This window comes from Cnephaeus nilssonii (assembly GCF_951640355.1).
Source record: "Cnephaeus nilssonii genome assembly, chromosome: 17".
Taxonomy (NCBI): domain Eukaryota; kingdom Metazoa; phylum Chordata; class Mammalia; order Chiroptera; family Vespertilionidae; genus Cnephaeus; species Cnephaeus nilssonii.
The window spans coordinates 28,146,782-28,160,504 of NC_137088.1; the positions used below are offsets into that span (position 1 = coordinate 28,146,782).

The window sequence follows — 13,723 nt, forward strand, 5'->3', positions numbered from 1 at the left end:
CTGGGACCCTTCAGTCCGCAGGCCAACGCTCCATCCACTGAGCCAAGCCAGCTAGGGCTCTTGCCATGTTTCTGAGAGACCAGTCTAAGAACAGGAGCCAGAGTGACCCTCTGAGACCACAGAGGAGAGAGACCCTCACAAGCCACATAACGAAGCCTGAGACTGAGCCGGGTGGAGAAGGCAGCCCTTCTGAGGCTGATCCCCCGCCCTTTCCAGCTCCCAGAGGAAGAGGTCATGTCCTGACCCCATGCTCTGGTCAGCTTCGCTGGGAGGGAGAGGCATCAGAACTGTGCCCCTGGGTCTTCCCACTGGTTCATGGGCTGTGCCCCCTGTGAACCAAGACCAGATCTAGAGCCGACCCAGTCCTTAAGACACGTTTCTATGCTATGACCCACCCAAACTGCAGCTTCCTTCTATTTACGATAATTAATTGCACCTTGGAAAATAAAAGAAACAGAAGGAGAAGGGTGTGGCGGGGAAGACTGCGTTGATCTGTGTGTTCTTTAAAAGAGCAAATTTCACAGTTTGTATTTATAATCCAAGTGCCTGTTCCGTCTCATTCAGTCAGTCAGCCATTCAGCAGATGGGTTGGCCGGGCTCATTCAGTTTACTCAGGCTTGCTTCTCTTCCCCACCGGCCACTATTACACATCAATCAGTGGAGACATCTACTAGGAGCTCTCTTCGCCTAGCATTTTACACTTGGCAAAGACAGTAAATACATGTTAGTGCAGGGAGTGTTTTCAAGAACGTACAGCGCATCTTTCTGGGCATGGTCGCTCATGGCTGCAGGAGGGAAGGCCTCTCTCTCCCTGAGATCAGGCTTGGACACTCAGACACAGCTTGATTTGCTCATCAGCCGTGGAGCTGGGACTTGAACCCAGGTCTCTGGAGTTGATCGAGCATTTATGCTGTATGGGGACTCCCTAGAAAGGTGGGTGAAGGGCCTCACCGTGGTCAGGGGTGTGCCCAGCACCAGCACAGTCTAGATTGGGAGTGGGAGACTATCTTACACATATTTTATTCCTGCCAGTATGGACTCAGTCCTAGGGCAGGTGTGTGTGTGTGAGAGAGAGAGAGAGAAAGGGGTGGTTTCAGTGCCAACCAGGGGCTGGGAAGGAAGGAGGAAGTACCAGCTGCATGCCAGGCTCTGTACACCTGTCATTTTATTCAGCGTTCACAACTGTCCCTGGGATCCCCCCTTCCTGCCGTTCACTGAGGCTGTAATTGTAGATTTATCTGTATGGTTATTTGATTAAGTTCTGCTTCCCCGCTTGCCTGCAAGCTCCCTGAGGGCTGGATGTCTGTCTGTTCTCTGTCTCCGTGCCTGCACAGTGTTCGCTCCGCCTGAGGCAGCTGCTCAGACAGCCTGTGGTGAATGGATAGCAGAGCCCCTTTATGCCCCGTCTTTCAGCCCCTCTTCCATGGATCCCGGCCCTTTGGGAAGGCCAGTGTGGCTTGCAGGCTTCAGAGTTCCGCGGCCACGAGGGCAGCGCAGGGCGATGCTGGTAGGGCTGCGCTGGTCCTTCCCCTCTGGGAAGTCCCTGGACTCGCCTTGTCAAATACACGCGAGGCACTGCTCCAAGAGCTCTGGAACCCACGTTCCATTTGTATATGTTGTTGTAGATTGTTACCACGACAGAAGGATGTTGTAAATATTTTCGGCTGACTGTCTGAATAATGCCTCTCCAAAAAGAATGGCAGAGCTGTAAGGAGAAGGTTTATTTTTCTCTTTCACCGTGATGGGTATCTAATTCATCCCAAATGTCAATACATCCCAAGGTGCCAATCCAGACAGAAAAAGGAAGCGCCTGCAGACCCAGGTGGCAGCTGCCTCCTCCTTCTCTTGGACCCAGCCCCACCACCCGGAGCCCAGGCAGTGTCCCCTACCCCCACCCCCCGCCCCCTGGTTGGAGGGGATATCCTGAGGTTTCCTATATCAAACCCAATGTAGGGAAATGGCTCCCTGGGAAATGGGGTCTCTCTGCCAGGCTTCTTATGCACCCCATCCTTCTCAGGTTCTTGCTCCCTTCTTTCTCCCCTTGCGACCTCCCGTCCTCTCCTGCTTGTGGGCTCCTGCTTCATCCTGTCCACCTGTCTCTGTCCTTCCCTTGTTGTCTCTGTCACCTCTTTCCCAAGAGCCAAAGGAGCTCTCTATGGTACCCTCCCCACCACTGCACACCTCTGAGCCGGGAGCCCCAGCGTCTCCCTTTGCCTGCACACAGCGTGATGCTCCCTGTTGGACGGGCCCACGTGTTCCCCTCAGGCAGAAGAACCCTTTCCCTTCCCGTGAGTTTTCCAGTTCCCTTCTCATGGGCTCAGCCAGAATAGGATGCCAAGTGTGACTTGGCTTCTTGGCTTCTTGTGTCCCCCCGCCCGCCCCTCCCTCCCTCAGGCCTCAATGGTGAGTCCCTCTAGGGCACCCACCGCTCTGAACCACAGCTATATCCTCAGTGTATGATACTCCCTGGTCTTTACAACAATGTAAGGAAGACGGTAAACGAGATATCATTAGATACCTAATGTCACTGATTTGTATAGGTATCTTATAAGTATCTCACAGATACCATCATTAGCTTCTTTTCATAGTTAAGGAAACTGAAGTTTGGAGTGATTAAGTCATAGTAATGATTGCATATGGTTTGCATTGCCTTGTCTCACACCCCCCGCCCCCCCCAGTCCTGTGTAGTAGCTAGCGCTAGCCCTACTCTAAAGATGAGAAGGGAGGGAAGGGGAGAGGGAGAGGGCGAGAGAGAAGGGGAGGGAGAGGACAGAGAGATTGTCCCAAAATAGTGGAAGTGGGGCCTGCACCCAGTCCACCCGCATGAGTGGCCTCTCTCCATTCGGTGTGAGTGCCCTGCCCAGCTCTCCTCCGGTGGGCAGTGAGTGCATCTCCCAGAGGGAGAAGCCAGGCTGTGGGCGTGGGTCCCAGAGTCCTGTCCCCTGTAGACATCAGATCTGACAGCAGCACATGCACCTCCAGCTGGTTTGGTCTCCACGCCCCTGTTTGAGAGCAGAAGTGATGGTAAATATTTAATTGTGCTTCCACCATAACTTTCTGCCAGAACTCTCAATATGCTTTATAAATGCAAATGAGCGCGCGCTTCCTCTCCGGGGAGATGTAAACCTCCTCAAATCACTTTTATGCAGCCCCCACCAGAGTGTAATGCCATCATCAGGCGCTATCTGTGCCAGGAAAGAAACGGCCCTTAATCATATCGAGTGGATGGTTTACGGTTTCGTGGTCTCTGTCTCCACGGCGGGCGGGATGCGGAGACACAGATACCTCTCGCCGCAACTTCGGTCCACCAACGTGGCTGGAAAGCATTATTGAGAAACAGATCCAATTACAGCCCTTGAGCAGGTGACTATGAATATAATGAAATCTTAGATTGTATTCATGGGCTTCGCAGAACAAACGCGTCTTTGGAAGGTTAGGAGTGAAGGCTGATTCTTGGTTTTGATCTGGACTCTCTTTTTCTTGCTGCCCATGTCGTGTCCTCCACCTGTTCACAGCTACTTCCACACGATCCTGAGGTTGAGGGGGTGCATTATTCTGGGGGCTTTTTGTGGCATTTTGGCTTCATGAGGAAGCCCCCCCAAACCTCAGGGTCACGGCAGAGGTTCTGGAAGCCCAGGTCTGCCTATGGGCGCAGGGTGGGGGGCTCTGAGACCCTGTAGAAGGCACGGCGCATTTCCGTGCCCTGGTCCCTGACGCTGCCACGTGGGTTTGGTGGCTCCTGCCTCAGGCCCACCTGGCAGAGGCATTTTAATCACGGAGATGAATTTCTTCGGAGCCTCATGGAGTGTCTTCTGAGAAGTGTATTATGTAAATTCGGTGTGTCATTATGATCATTATTAGTGCTGTGAAGTGGAGATGAGGGGGAGAGGGAGGGCTGCTCCATGCAGGGATCGGCCTCCCCAGCTGTCAAAGAATCAGAGGAGAAAACACACTCGAGGAGTCTGTGCCACTTCTGGCCTCCCTCAGATGTTCACGGGTCTGACTCTCAATCAAAACCCAAACTCAAGTGGGCAAGAAAGGCAGCCTGCTTTACCTACCTTACTCCCTTCGGTTTGCAGTTAGAAAACTGGTTCCAGGGGGTGGCAGAAATATAATCTAGGCCACACGTAGGGTATGTACTTGTGGAGGCGGGTGCCTCGCTGGCCCTGTTGGCTCCTGCCCACATGGGCCCCTGTTGAGATACCCTGTACCCTATCTGACCCTTGCTCACTGTCCATGCAGGTCACCCCTGGGACATTCCGGGCCCCCTTCATTAGACCCTGTTCAGATCCTAAGTCTCCATCTGTGTCATGTCAGCTTGGTGGGGTCACTCGCTGCTGCGTCACCACATTGGGGTGTTGGATGTCCATGCCCCTTTCACCTCGAAAGATTCCTACCATTATCTCTTCTCTGGGATTGAGCACTGGGAGGCGAGAGCAAAGGGAACCCTCTTCTCCACACAGCTCCTCATTCATCACTTCTGCTTTCATTCCCTTGGTCTTGCCCATGGGTTTGTTCCCAAACCTTTGATTTATGCCAGGCGTCCTTCCCTTTCCTAAGGAGCCAAGATTTTATAGCCCTGCATTCTTCATTCCTATCTCCCATCTCCCACCTGAAGCAGTGAGCAGAGTCTGGCTGGTCATGTGAGGTGGAGGGAGGGCTGTTCAGGAGCAAACGGGAACAGGGGAAGGAAAAACCCAAACCTCCGCATGTTGTATATTCTCATTTGCTGAGCGGGTAGGACGTGCTGTGCAGGTTCCTTGGATACATGCCCCGGGAAATCCAGGTGGATAGGACACCTCCACCAGCCCATAGAGCACCACTGTGTGAATTTAAAAGGTGACCCTCTGAACAACTAGATATCCACATGAAAAAACACAATTGTATATTTGATTCATACCTTCCGCCTTATGCGAAAATGAACTCGGAAGAGATCATAGACCTAGGTAAGAGAAAGATCTTTGTCACCTTGGGTTAGGCAAAGGTTTCTCAGATATGACACCAAACCATAAAAGACAAAATTGATAAATTAGACTTCATCAAAATTTAAAACTTCTGTTTGTTGAAAGATGTGGATAAAAGAATGCCACAGAGTAGGAGAAAATATTTGCAAAGCATATATCTGATAAAGGACTTGTATGCAGAATATATAAAGAACTCACCAAACTCAGTAAAAAGAAAACAAACCACCCAATTTAAAAATGGAAAAAGACTGAATAGACCCTTCATCCCCAAAATATACAAATGGCAAATAAGCATGTGAAAAGATGTTTATTATTACACATCATTAAGGACATAGAAATTAAAACCACAATGAGGTACCACCACACACCTATTAAAATGGCCAGAATTTAAAATGACTGGCCATGCCAGTGTGGTGAGGATGTGGAGGACTGGGACTCTCCTACTCTCTCATGTACTAGCCCTGTACTGGAAACAGCAGGTAACTGGGGAGACAAATTGCAGTATGCCTATACAATGGGATACTACTCAGCAATAAAACAAATGAACTATTGATAAAAAGCCAGAAAGAATATATATACACTAGAGGCCCGGTGCACGAAATTCGTGCACGGGGGTGGGGGGGGTCCCTCAGCCCGACCTGCACCCTCTCCAATCTGGGAGCCCTCAGGGAATGTACTACTGACGGCTTAGGCCCACTCCACATGGTTCTCTGCTCTCTGCAGGGCCTGCCTGCTCCACACCATGGCGATGGGCAAGCAGGCCCTGCTGGGTGCTGTCTGTGGGCTGTGCTTGCCTGCTCCTGGGTCACTGCAGCGACGGCCAAGCAGGCCCTGCTGGGTGCTGCCTGCGGGCCGCACTTGCCTGCTCACAGGTCGCTGCAGCTACGGCCAAGCAGGTCCTGCTGTCTGCTGTCAAGCTGCGCAGCCGCCCTCTCCTCCTGGGGCCAGCAATGGTCCCGGGAGCCTGCGGGCTTGGCGCCTGTACCCAGGACCCAGGCTGCTTGGCGCCACCCTGACCCTGGCCACTTGGCACCTGTGTATGCAAATTAACCTGCCATGTTTGTTGGGTTAATTTGCATACTCACGCCTGATTGGCTGGTGGGTGTTGCGGGGGTATGGTCAATTTGCACCTTTCTCTTTTATTAGTAGATACTATTGCATTTCTATTTATGTAAAATTCTAGAAAATGCCAATTAATCGATGGTGACAGCAAGCAGATCTGTCATTTCTTGGAGACAGTGAGAGGGTGGGGCAGGGACAGGAGGGAAGGAGGGATTACCAAGGGATAAGGAAACTTCTGGAAATGATGGATATATTTATCATTCTGATTGTGGTGATGGTTTCATGGTGTAAATATATGTCAGAACTTCTCAAAATTGTACGCCTTGATTATGTGCTGTTTATTGTATGTCATTTCTACCTTAATAAAGCTGTTAAAGAAACAAAGAGGCTGTGGGTTTGCTGATCAGGAGCTGGTGGGCCGCTTTTGGGGAGCAGTCTCTATTAAGAGGTGGCGGGGGGGTCAATAATAGACTGAAGAGGAAGAAAGAAAAACATGCCCTGTTCTCAGGACACATTACTGCTTCCTTTCAGAAATCTGTTGTAATAAACAGCAGCACTGTGGTCACTACATGGCACCTGGTGATCTTGGCGTGTGTACTGTAGTGACCCTGATGGCCCAGGAGTCAGGGTGTCTGTCCTTCACTTAATGGCCAGAGGAAGTGGTAACCAGGAAGCAGACCGCTGGGGTCTGACATGTGCATTTGTGTTCTGAGTGAGCCCCCAATAGAGTCTTGGGAAAGGGGGTCAACATGTATCTGGGTTCAGGGGACAAATGGACCTGCAGGAGGGCCAAGTCTTGGGAGAGTGATTGGGTCTAGAGGAGGGAAGTCACCTAAGGGTGTCAACACGGATGCCTGAAGGGAGGCAGAGGAGAGGAGGGCAGGATGGACAGGTGCGGTTGAGGAGCAGCCCAGTGGGGAGGAAGAGTGCAGAAAGAGGTGGCTACTGGGCCTGCGTGACCCTGGAAGAGCCTCTAGGGCAGTGGTTCTCAACCTTTCTAATGCCGCGACCCTTTAATACAGTTCCTCATGTTGTGGTGACCCCAACCATAAAATTATTTTCATTGCTATTTCATATCTGTAATTTTGCTACTGTTATGAATTGTGATGTAAATACCTGTGTTTCCCGATGGTCTTAGGCTCTACAGCAGCGGTTCTCAACCTGTGGGTCGCTAGCAGCGTCGCCTAAGACCATCGGAAAACACAGATATTTACATCACGATTCATAACAGTAGCAAAATTACAGTTATGAAGTAGCAACGAAAATAATTTTATGGTTGGGGGTCACCACAACATGAGGAACTGTATTAAAGGGTTGCGGCATTAGAAAGGTTGAGAACCACTGGGCTAGGGAAAGTACTGAGGGAAGAAGCCATGTCTTGGGGGTAAGGTGGTGGGTGGATAGATGACTTCATCCCACACAGGTGGATTGAGGTCAATGGGGGTAAGAGCTGCGGACCTAGCATCGGGAGACTGGAGGTCTGCCTAGCTCTGTACTGAGCTGCACGGTCCTGGCAGACCTCTCCCCTTCTCTGCTTCACAGAGGCGCCCAAGGCTCCTGGCACTGACATTACGCTCATAAGTAACTTCATGGACATACAGGCCACTATCCAGCAATCCTTCCGACTGACCAGATTTTCTCTTTTTGATCCACAGAAACGTTGATGGACACCAGAACGGCTACCGCAGAGCTGGGCTGGACAGCCAATCCCACATCTGGGGTGAGTGTCAGACCCTCCATCCTTCAATCCTCTGGTGGTCCTGGGCCTATAGGATGGCTGAGGGGGGTGGAGGGCGGGGGCAGAGGGGGAAGTAGCACCTGCCTATAGCAGTACCTTTGTGGGTTGGCATGTAGGTATGAATGGCTGTGTCCACTGCACCCTACAGAGAGACAAGCCAGAGCTCTCAGACTGACCATCTCGTAACAAAATGACAAAGTCCTGGCTCCTAGGTGGCTGGGCCATGCCTATGTGAGAATGGTGGCAGTGGCTGCCAGTGATCTGGGCAGATCAGAGCTCTGAGATGCCCATGGGGCTGCCAGGAGGGTAAGGGCATAAGGAGAAGCTGGTGTTCAGAAAGGCCATGCTCTCTTCGCCTGGAGAGAGCCTTAGAGCAGTGGTCGGCAAACCACGGCTCGTGAGCCACATGCGGCTCTTTGGCCCCTTGAATGTGGCTCTTCCACAAAATACCACAGCCTGGGCGAGTCTATTTTGAAGAAGTGGCGTTAGGAGAAGTTTAAGTTTAAAAAATTTGGCTCTCAAAAGAAATTTCAATCATTGTACTGTTGATATTTGGCTCTGTTGACTAATGAGTTTGCCGACCACTGCCTTAGAGAAATGCTCTTCATTCATTAGCTCAGTGTTCTTGCACCTGGCCAGACCCCATAGCTACAAAAATGGACCATCCTTGAGAAGATCCTGGCCTCCTGGGGGACCACCAGGTTCACAAAGAAGCTGGAGTACATCTCTTATTTGTGGCAGTAGAGATATTAACAGGCAGGTGTGGACACAGAGCTGGGAGTGAGAGACTTCGGAGGGAGACAAGGAGCCTTTACGAGCTGGGTCGTAGAGAATGAGTCTGATAGGTGGTGAATGGGGAGTCTGCAGAGATATTCAGAGTAGGAGGAATAGTTGATCAAAGGGATGGAGTCATGAAAAGACAGGAGAGAAGAGTTTGCTCATCTGGGGCATGGCAGGACCAGGTGTAGGTTGGAAGATGGCAGGTAGAGCAGGGCTGTGACTGCCACTGGATTTATCCTGTAGGCAATGAAGAGGTCCTGGGCAGGAGAACAAAATAGTCACACTTGCTGATAAGATTGGGAGAACAGTTGAGATAAAAGCATTTAAGAGACTCTTTCAGCTGTCTTGCCTGGGTCAGAAAAGTCTAAATTAAAACGGTACTCAGAGGGCAGGTCGAGTGAAGCGAAGGAGAAAACATTGGCAGCATCTCAGCATCTGGCAATGGATGGACTGTCAGGCTAGAGGGAGGAGTTGGAGATGAAGTGCCAGTGCCTGACCTGGGGGACTGGCTAGCTGCAGGGCTTCATCACAAAGGGAGAGGATGGAGGGGTGAGTGGGCTCTTCATCCCAGCAAAGGGGTGAACCAGCTGCGGCAGGGTGGCCTAGGCTTTGACATCTGTCCCGAACCTCCTGTCTCTTTCCCTGTCTTTGGTAACCTCTAGTCAGGGCCAAGGATTGCTTTGCACCCCGTGGTGCACATCCTGTCCCAACAGGACCAGTTCTGCTGTAGGGACCATTCTAACTGGGCCATTCAGGTAGCAGGGCAGTCCTGACCTCACCTGTGCCTACTCCCCGGGCTCTTGCCTTTACTGGGTCCCGGTCCCCAGCATTTAGAGAAACGCACTGCTCCAGGTGGAAGCATCATGCCTTGGGGTGGGAGGGCAAGGACTAGGATGAGCTGGTATTTCCCTAAGGGGTGGGGTAGGGCAGGGCAAGGGAAATCCTGCTGGGAACACTGGGCAATTAGGGAGCCCTTCCCATTTCTACTGGGGACTTTATGCAAAGCCGATGAGGTGGCAACTTTTCAAGTTGCCTGGGTATTAAGAACTTGCCACTCTTACAAATTATTTTGTTGTTTGAAGGTTTGTATGTTTTCACAAGGCATTGGCATGATTTATGGTTATTAATTTACCCCTTGATTTAAAGAAGACACACCACCTGTCTTCTTTAAACTTCTGATCTCCCTTCCCAAGAAAGATTGTCCTTTAGGAAAGCATTCAAAGTCAAGCAATGCCCTTTAGAGACAGCAGCTGGCTGAACTGCTCTCTGCTTGCTCTCCTCCCCCTCCCCCCACCCCCTCCTTCCACCCCCACTGGTTAGCAGTCACTGCTCAGCTGCAGTTCCCTGAGGTCCTCCCTCTTCTCTCAGGGACATACAGCCAGACAGTTTTCCTCCCGGTGTCCTGAGCAGCTTCAGAACCTCTTTGGCATATAGTGAGCAGCAGGGGGGGCAGGCTGGCCCTCATCCTGGGTCGAAAGGAAGGATCAAGGACAGTGCTTCCATTCCAAGCCCTCTCCCCATCTCCCTCTGGACAGATGCCTTCGATTTTGTGAACACACCAGTGGCTCCCAAGTGTGTATCCCTGACCCAGGCTCATGTATCCAACTGCCGCATCTTCACTGGCTGCTCACAGGCATGTCACCCTCAACATGGCCCAAAGCAGAATTCACTCTCCTCTCCTTCCCTGCTTTCCCCCCACATGGGCTCCATCTGAGCACATTGGAAAGGCCAGAAACTGAAGCCACTCTTGCCTTCTCCATTGTCTTCAGGCCTCATCTCACTCAGGCCGTCCTCAAGAATGCCTTTGCTGCACCCCTGACCGCATTGGGTCTCCCATCACAGGCCCTCTGCATAGCACTTTTCACAGTTGCTAGTTCACATCTCTATGTGTTAGTATGGGACTCATTTCTTTCCTCCCCCCGCCCCCGCATTTCTTACTCCCCAGCTATACTGTAACCTCCACGGTGTCCAGGACTCTCTCTGTTTGTTCACTGTTGGAAACTGGCACTAGTTCACTACCTGACAATGTATATTTGTTGAAAGTTTCTGACTTGGGCAAGTGGGGTGCGGATGGTGCCATTCTTGAAGATGGGGAATCCACAAAGAGGAACACGCTTGGGTGGGAAGAGGCTGATTTCAGTATTGGACCTGTTGAGTTTGAGGTGACTTTGGGGCACCCACAGAGAGCAGTGCTGTCGCATCTGACTCACCGGCAATGGGGCTAGAAGGCACCCCCACAACAAAGGGAGGAGGACCTGTGACTGCATTCTCCCAGGGAGAGTGTATGGAGGGAGAGCAGGTGACAGCTTTGGATGGATAGTCTGCATTCAAGTGTCACATAGAGCAAGAGGAGCCTGAAAGGGGGACTAAGAAGGTATGGCTCAGAGGCAGGAGAAAACCAAGAGGTGGGCCCTCATAGAAGGCAAGGGAAAAGAGTGTCAAAGAGGAAGAGGGGACAGAAGAGGAAAATGTAGTTGGCACTAGATGTCTCCACTGGGCTTGGTCCAGAAAGGGGCAAAGACCTCAGGTTGTCCTCTGCAGTCAGGATCCCATACATGCATGCTTAGGATGGAGGAGGGTGGGCGTGCATTGTTCTGGTAGCCTGGGGATTCCCAGGGAACTGAGTTTGCCTCATCCATAGTTCTGCCAAGGGGCCCCGCTGACATTGCAATGAACCCTACCCACAGGGCAGAGCCTGAGAAGGGGGCTCCCCAGGGAGAGAGAGGCCAGGGGCTTTTCCTTCTATGAGGCTCATTGGGTGTCGTCATTGCTGTACTTGAGAACTGCCCGATATGGGCAGGGGGGTTGGACTGCCCACCCACACATCGCCCACAAACTGTTTTCAGTTATATTGCTGCAAAGTGGATCATAACGTTACCGGTGAGAAACAGAAAGGATTTATGCTCAAATGTAAAACGTTGCTTTATAGTCTAATTGCAGTTCTAATTTAAAGCCTTTTGGTTTAACCTGAATCAGAGGCCACTGGTGAGCAAAGGGGCAAAGCAATGAATACATGTATAATGTATGTATTAAATGCCAGGGAGGGGCTCAGCTCCCACCAAAAGGCACCCTGGGGACCCTTACTGGTGGCCCTGGTGACTCCTCCCTTGGGCTGGCTTCCGTTACTTCTCCCAAACCTTTGCGGTCAGCCCTGCTGTAGAATGTTCCCTGACCTTCACATTTCAGGAGCTCTGGGCAGTGGGGGACTTCAGTGAGGTTCCATGGTAAACAGTGCCATGCCCAGGCACGGGCAGCACTTGGTAAGAGCTGTACAGTCCCCTCTCAACAGTCTGCCCCAGTTTCAAGGCACTGCCTGGCCCCCTCCAATCTTCCTTTTCCCTGACCCTCTCTCCCTCCCTGCACCACTCTCTGTTCCCTCAGGTGTCAGCTCTGTTCTCATCTCCTGGGGAGCCCTCCTGGAGGCTACTCCCCACCAGGTGCCCTCTTCCTAACACACTGTTCAGCTCTCATGTGTTGATGGGTGGTCTCTCCCACTGGCCAGAGAATGCAGCATCCCTGTGTCCCCAGTGCCCAGTCCAGCACTGGCCCAGCAAGGGACAGGTCCCAGTAAAAGTATGTTGGCCAAATACATGAGGAAGGTCCAGAGCATTCTTGAGCATTCTCTGCATTTCCAATGCACGGGTCTGAATTTAGGAGATGCTCAATTTAGATTTATTGTAGCCCTCTCAACACCCATGTGGTTATGGATATCTTTTTAAAGAGCTTAATTATGTAAATAGAGCCACCTTTCCTGAGATCAGCATGACGAAGGAGACCAGGACACCACCAGAAAATCCCAGTTACTTGCTGTGATGGATTAGAAAGGCAAGCCTAGGTCCCTCTGATAGTGAGGTTTATTCTACTTGCTTATTGGAAATCCAAACCCAAAGTTCTTTTATTTTCCAAGAGTTTTGCCAGGGCTCACTGGCTTTTGCCACCTGGGCGACCGATGGTCTCTGTGTGTGTTGGTTCCTGTGTCTGTGGGACATGTGACTTAAGTGTAAACATCGCCCTGAGTTGTCTTCAAAGAGCTCTCCACGGGCTCGCAGACGCCAGTGCTGTCTGTGCTGCCCTTTGGAACCACCTTCCCGGCCTGTGACAGAGGCTGTTCACTGCTGTATCACTGGCAAGTCTTCCTCAGGGGAAGTGGGATTCAACAGAGGAAAAATGGAAAGGAATCCAGAGCCATGCCTGATGGGCCTTCAGGATGAGCAAGCCGGGTGTGCGTGTCTGTGCTCTCTGTGTGTGTCTCTGTATGTGTATATGTGTGTGTGTACATATATGGGTTTGTGTATATGTATATGTGTGTGTGTGTGTGTGTGAAGTTAAATGAGCTGATTTTACCATATGCCTCTGTAGGCAGTTCTTAGAGTTCTAGAAATAACTTAAATGATGGGAAGGTATTGGACTAAGTGGAGAACTTCCAGGGGAGGCCACTGTGAAGGGAATACCCCATTTGAATGTCAGTGTTTGGTACATTAACTTCCAACACAGATATGTGCCCATGGAAGTAGGCACACTGGGGCCTTACGGAATATCCATGTGTGGACCCCTGGCCACTTGGCCGCCATGCCTGGGTGTCTCCTCTCTCCCTGTCTGTCAGACCCTCCAAGCACCCTCGCCAGCTGCCCACACCATGGGAATAAGGAAGCACGTTCAGGAGAGAAATCCACTCTGATAACACCCCAGTCGTTCCAAGGCCAAGCAAAATCAATTGGAATTTATTATCTGGTCTGATGGGTGAGAAGTGGATGGAGGAGCAGTGAAGGCTCCAGGCCATGTATCACATAAACCAGGGCCCATCCCAGCTCTGTAGGTCCCTGGCTGTGTGACCGTGGGCCAGTCTTCTAGACTCTTTCAGGCCAGTTTCCTCCTCTGCTCAATGGGGTAGGGATGGTGACTATTCCGTACATGAAACAACGTTGGTAAAAAGTTCTCCTCAGCAAACACTGGAGCTAACCCTCGGGAAGGCTGGAATTTCTCTTTTCTTCCTTTGATGACTCAATCATGCTAAGTAAGACAGCAAAGCCTGAGCTAAATTAGGCACATCCAAGAGAAATTTAGGTCTGGGCAAAGCGATTGGGTGAATGGGGTTTTACGGTATTTGAATTTCAGGCTGCGCCAAGGGCAGGCAGGCAAAGGGGACCCTGTTGGTCATCCTCTCTCGGGCTGGTACTAC

At 51.3% G+C, this 13,723-nt stretch overlaps 1 protein-coding gene across 2 annotated transcripts in view; it reads left to right on the forward strand.

Annotated features, from left to right (window-relative positions):
- The window catches only part of EPHB1 (EPH receptor B1), a gene marked incomplete at its 3' end in the record, with an annotated part of 414,865 nt that overhangs the window by 121,489 nt on the left and 279,653 nt on the right, over positions 1–13,723 (forward strand). For both annotated transcript variants that reach the window (XM_079794807.1, XM_079794808.1), the window contains exon 2: positions 7,682–7,746. In XM_079794807.1, the coding sequence (XP_079650933.1) occupies positions 7,682–7,746 (65 nt within the window). The remainder of the gene's footprint in view (positions 1–7,681; positions 7,747–13,723) is intronic.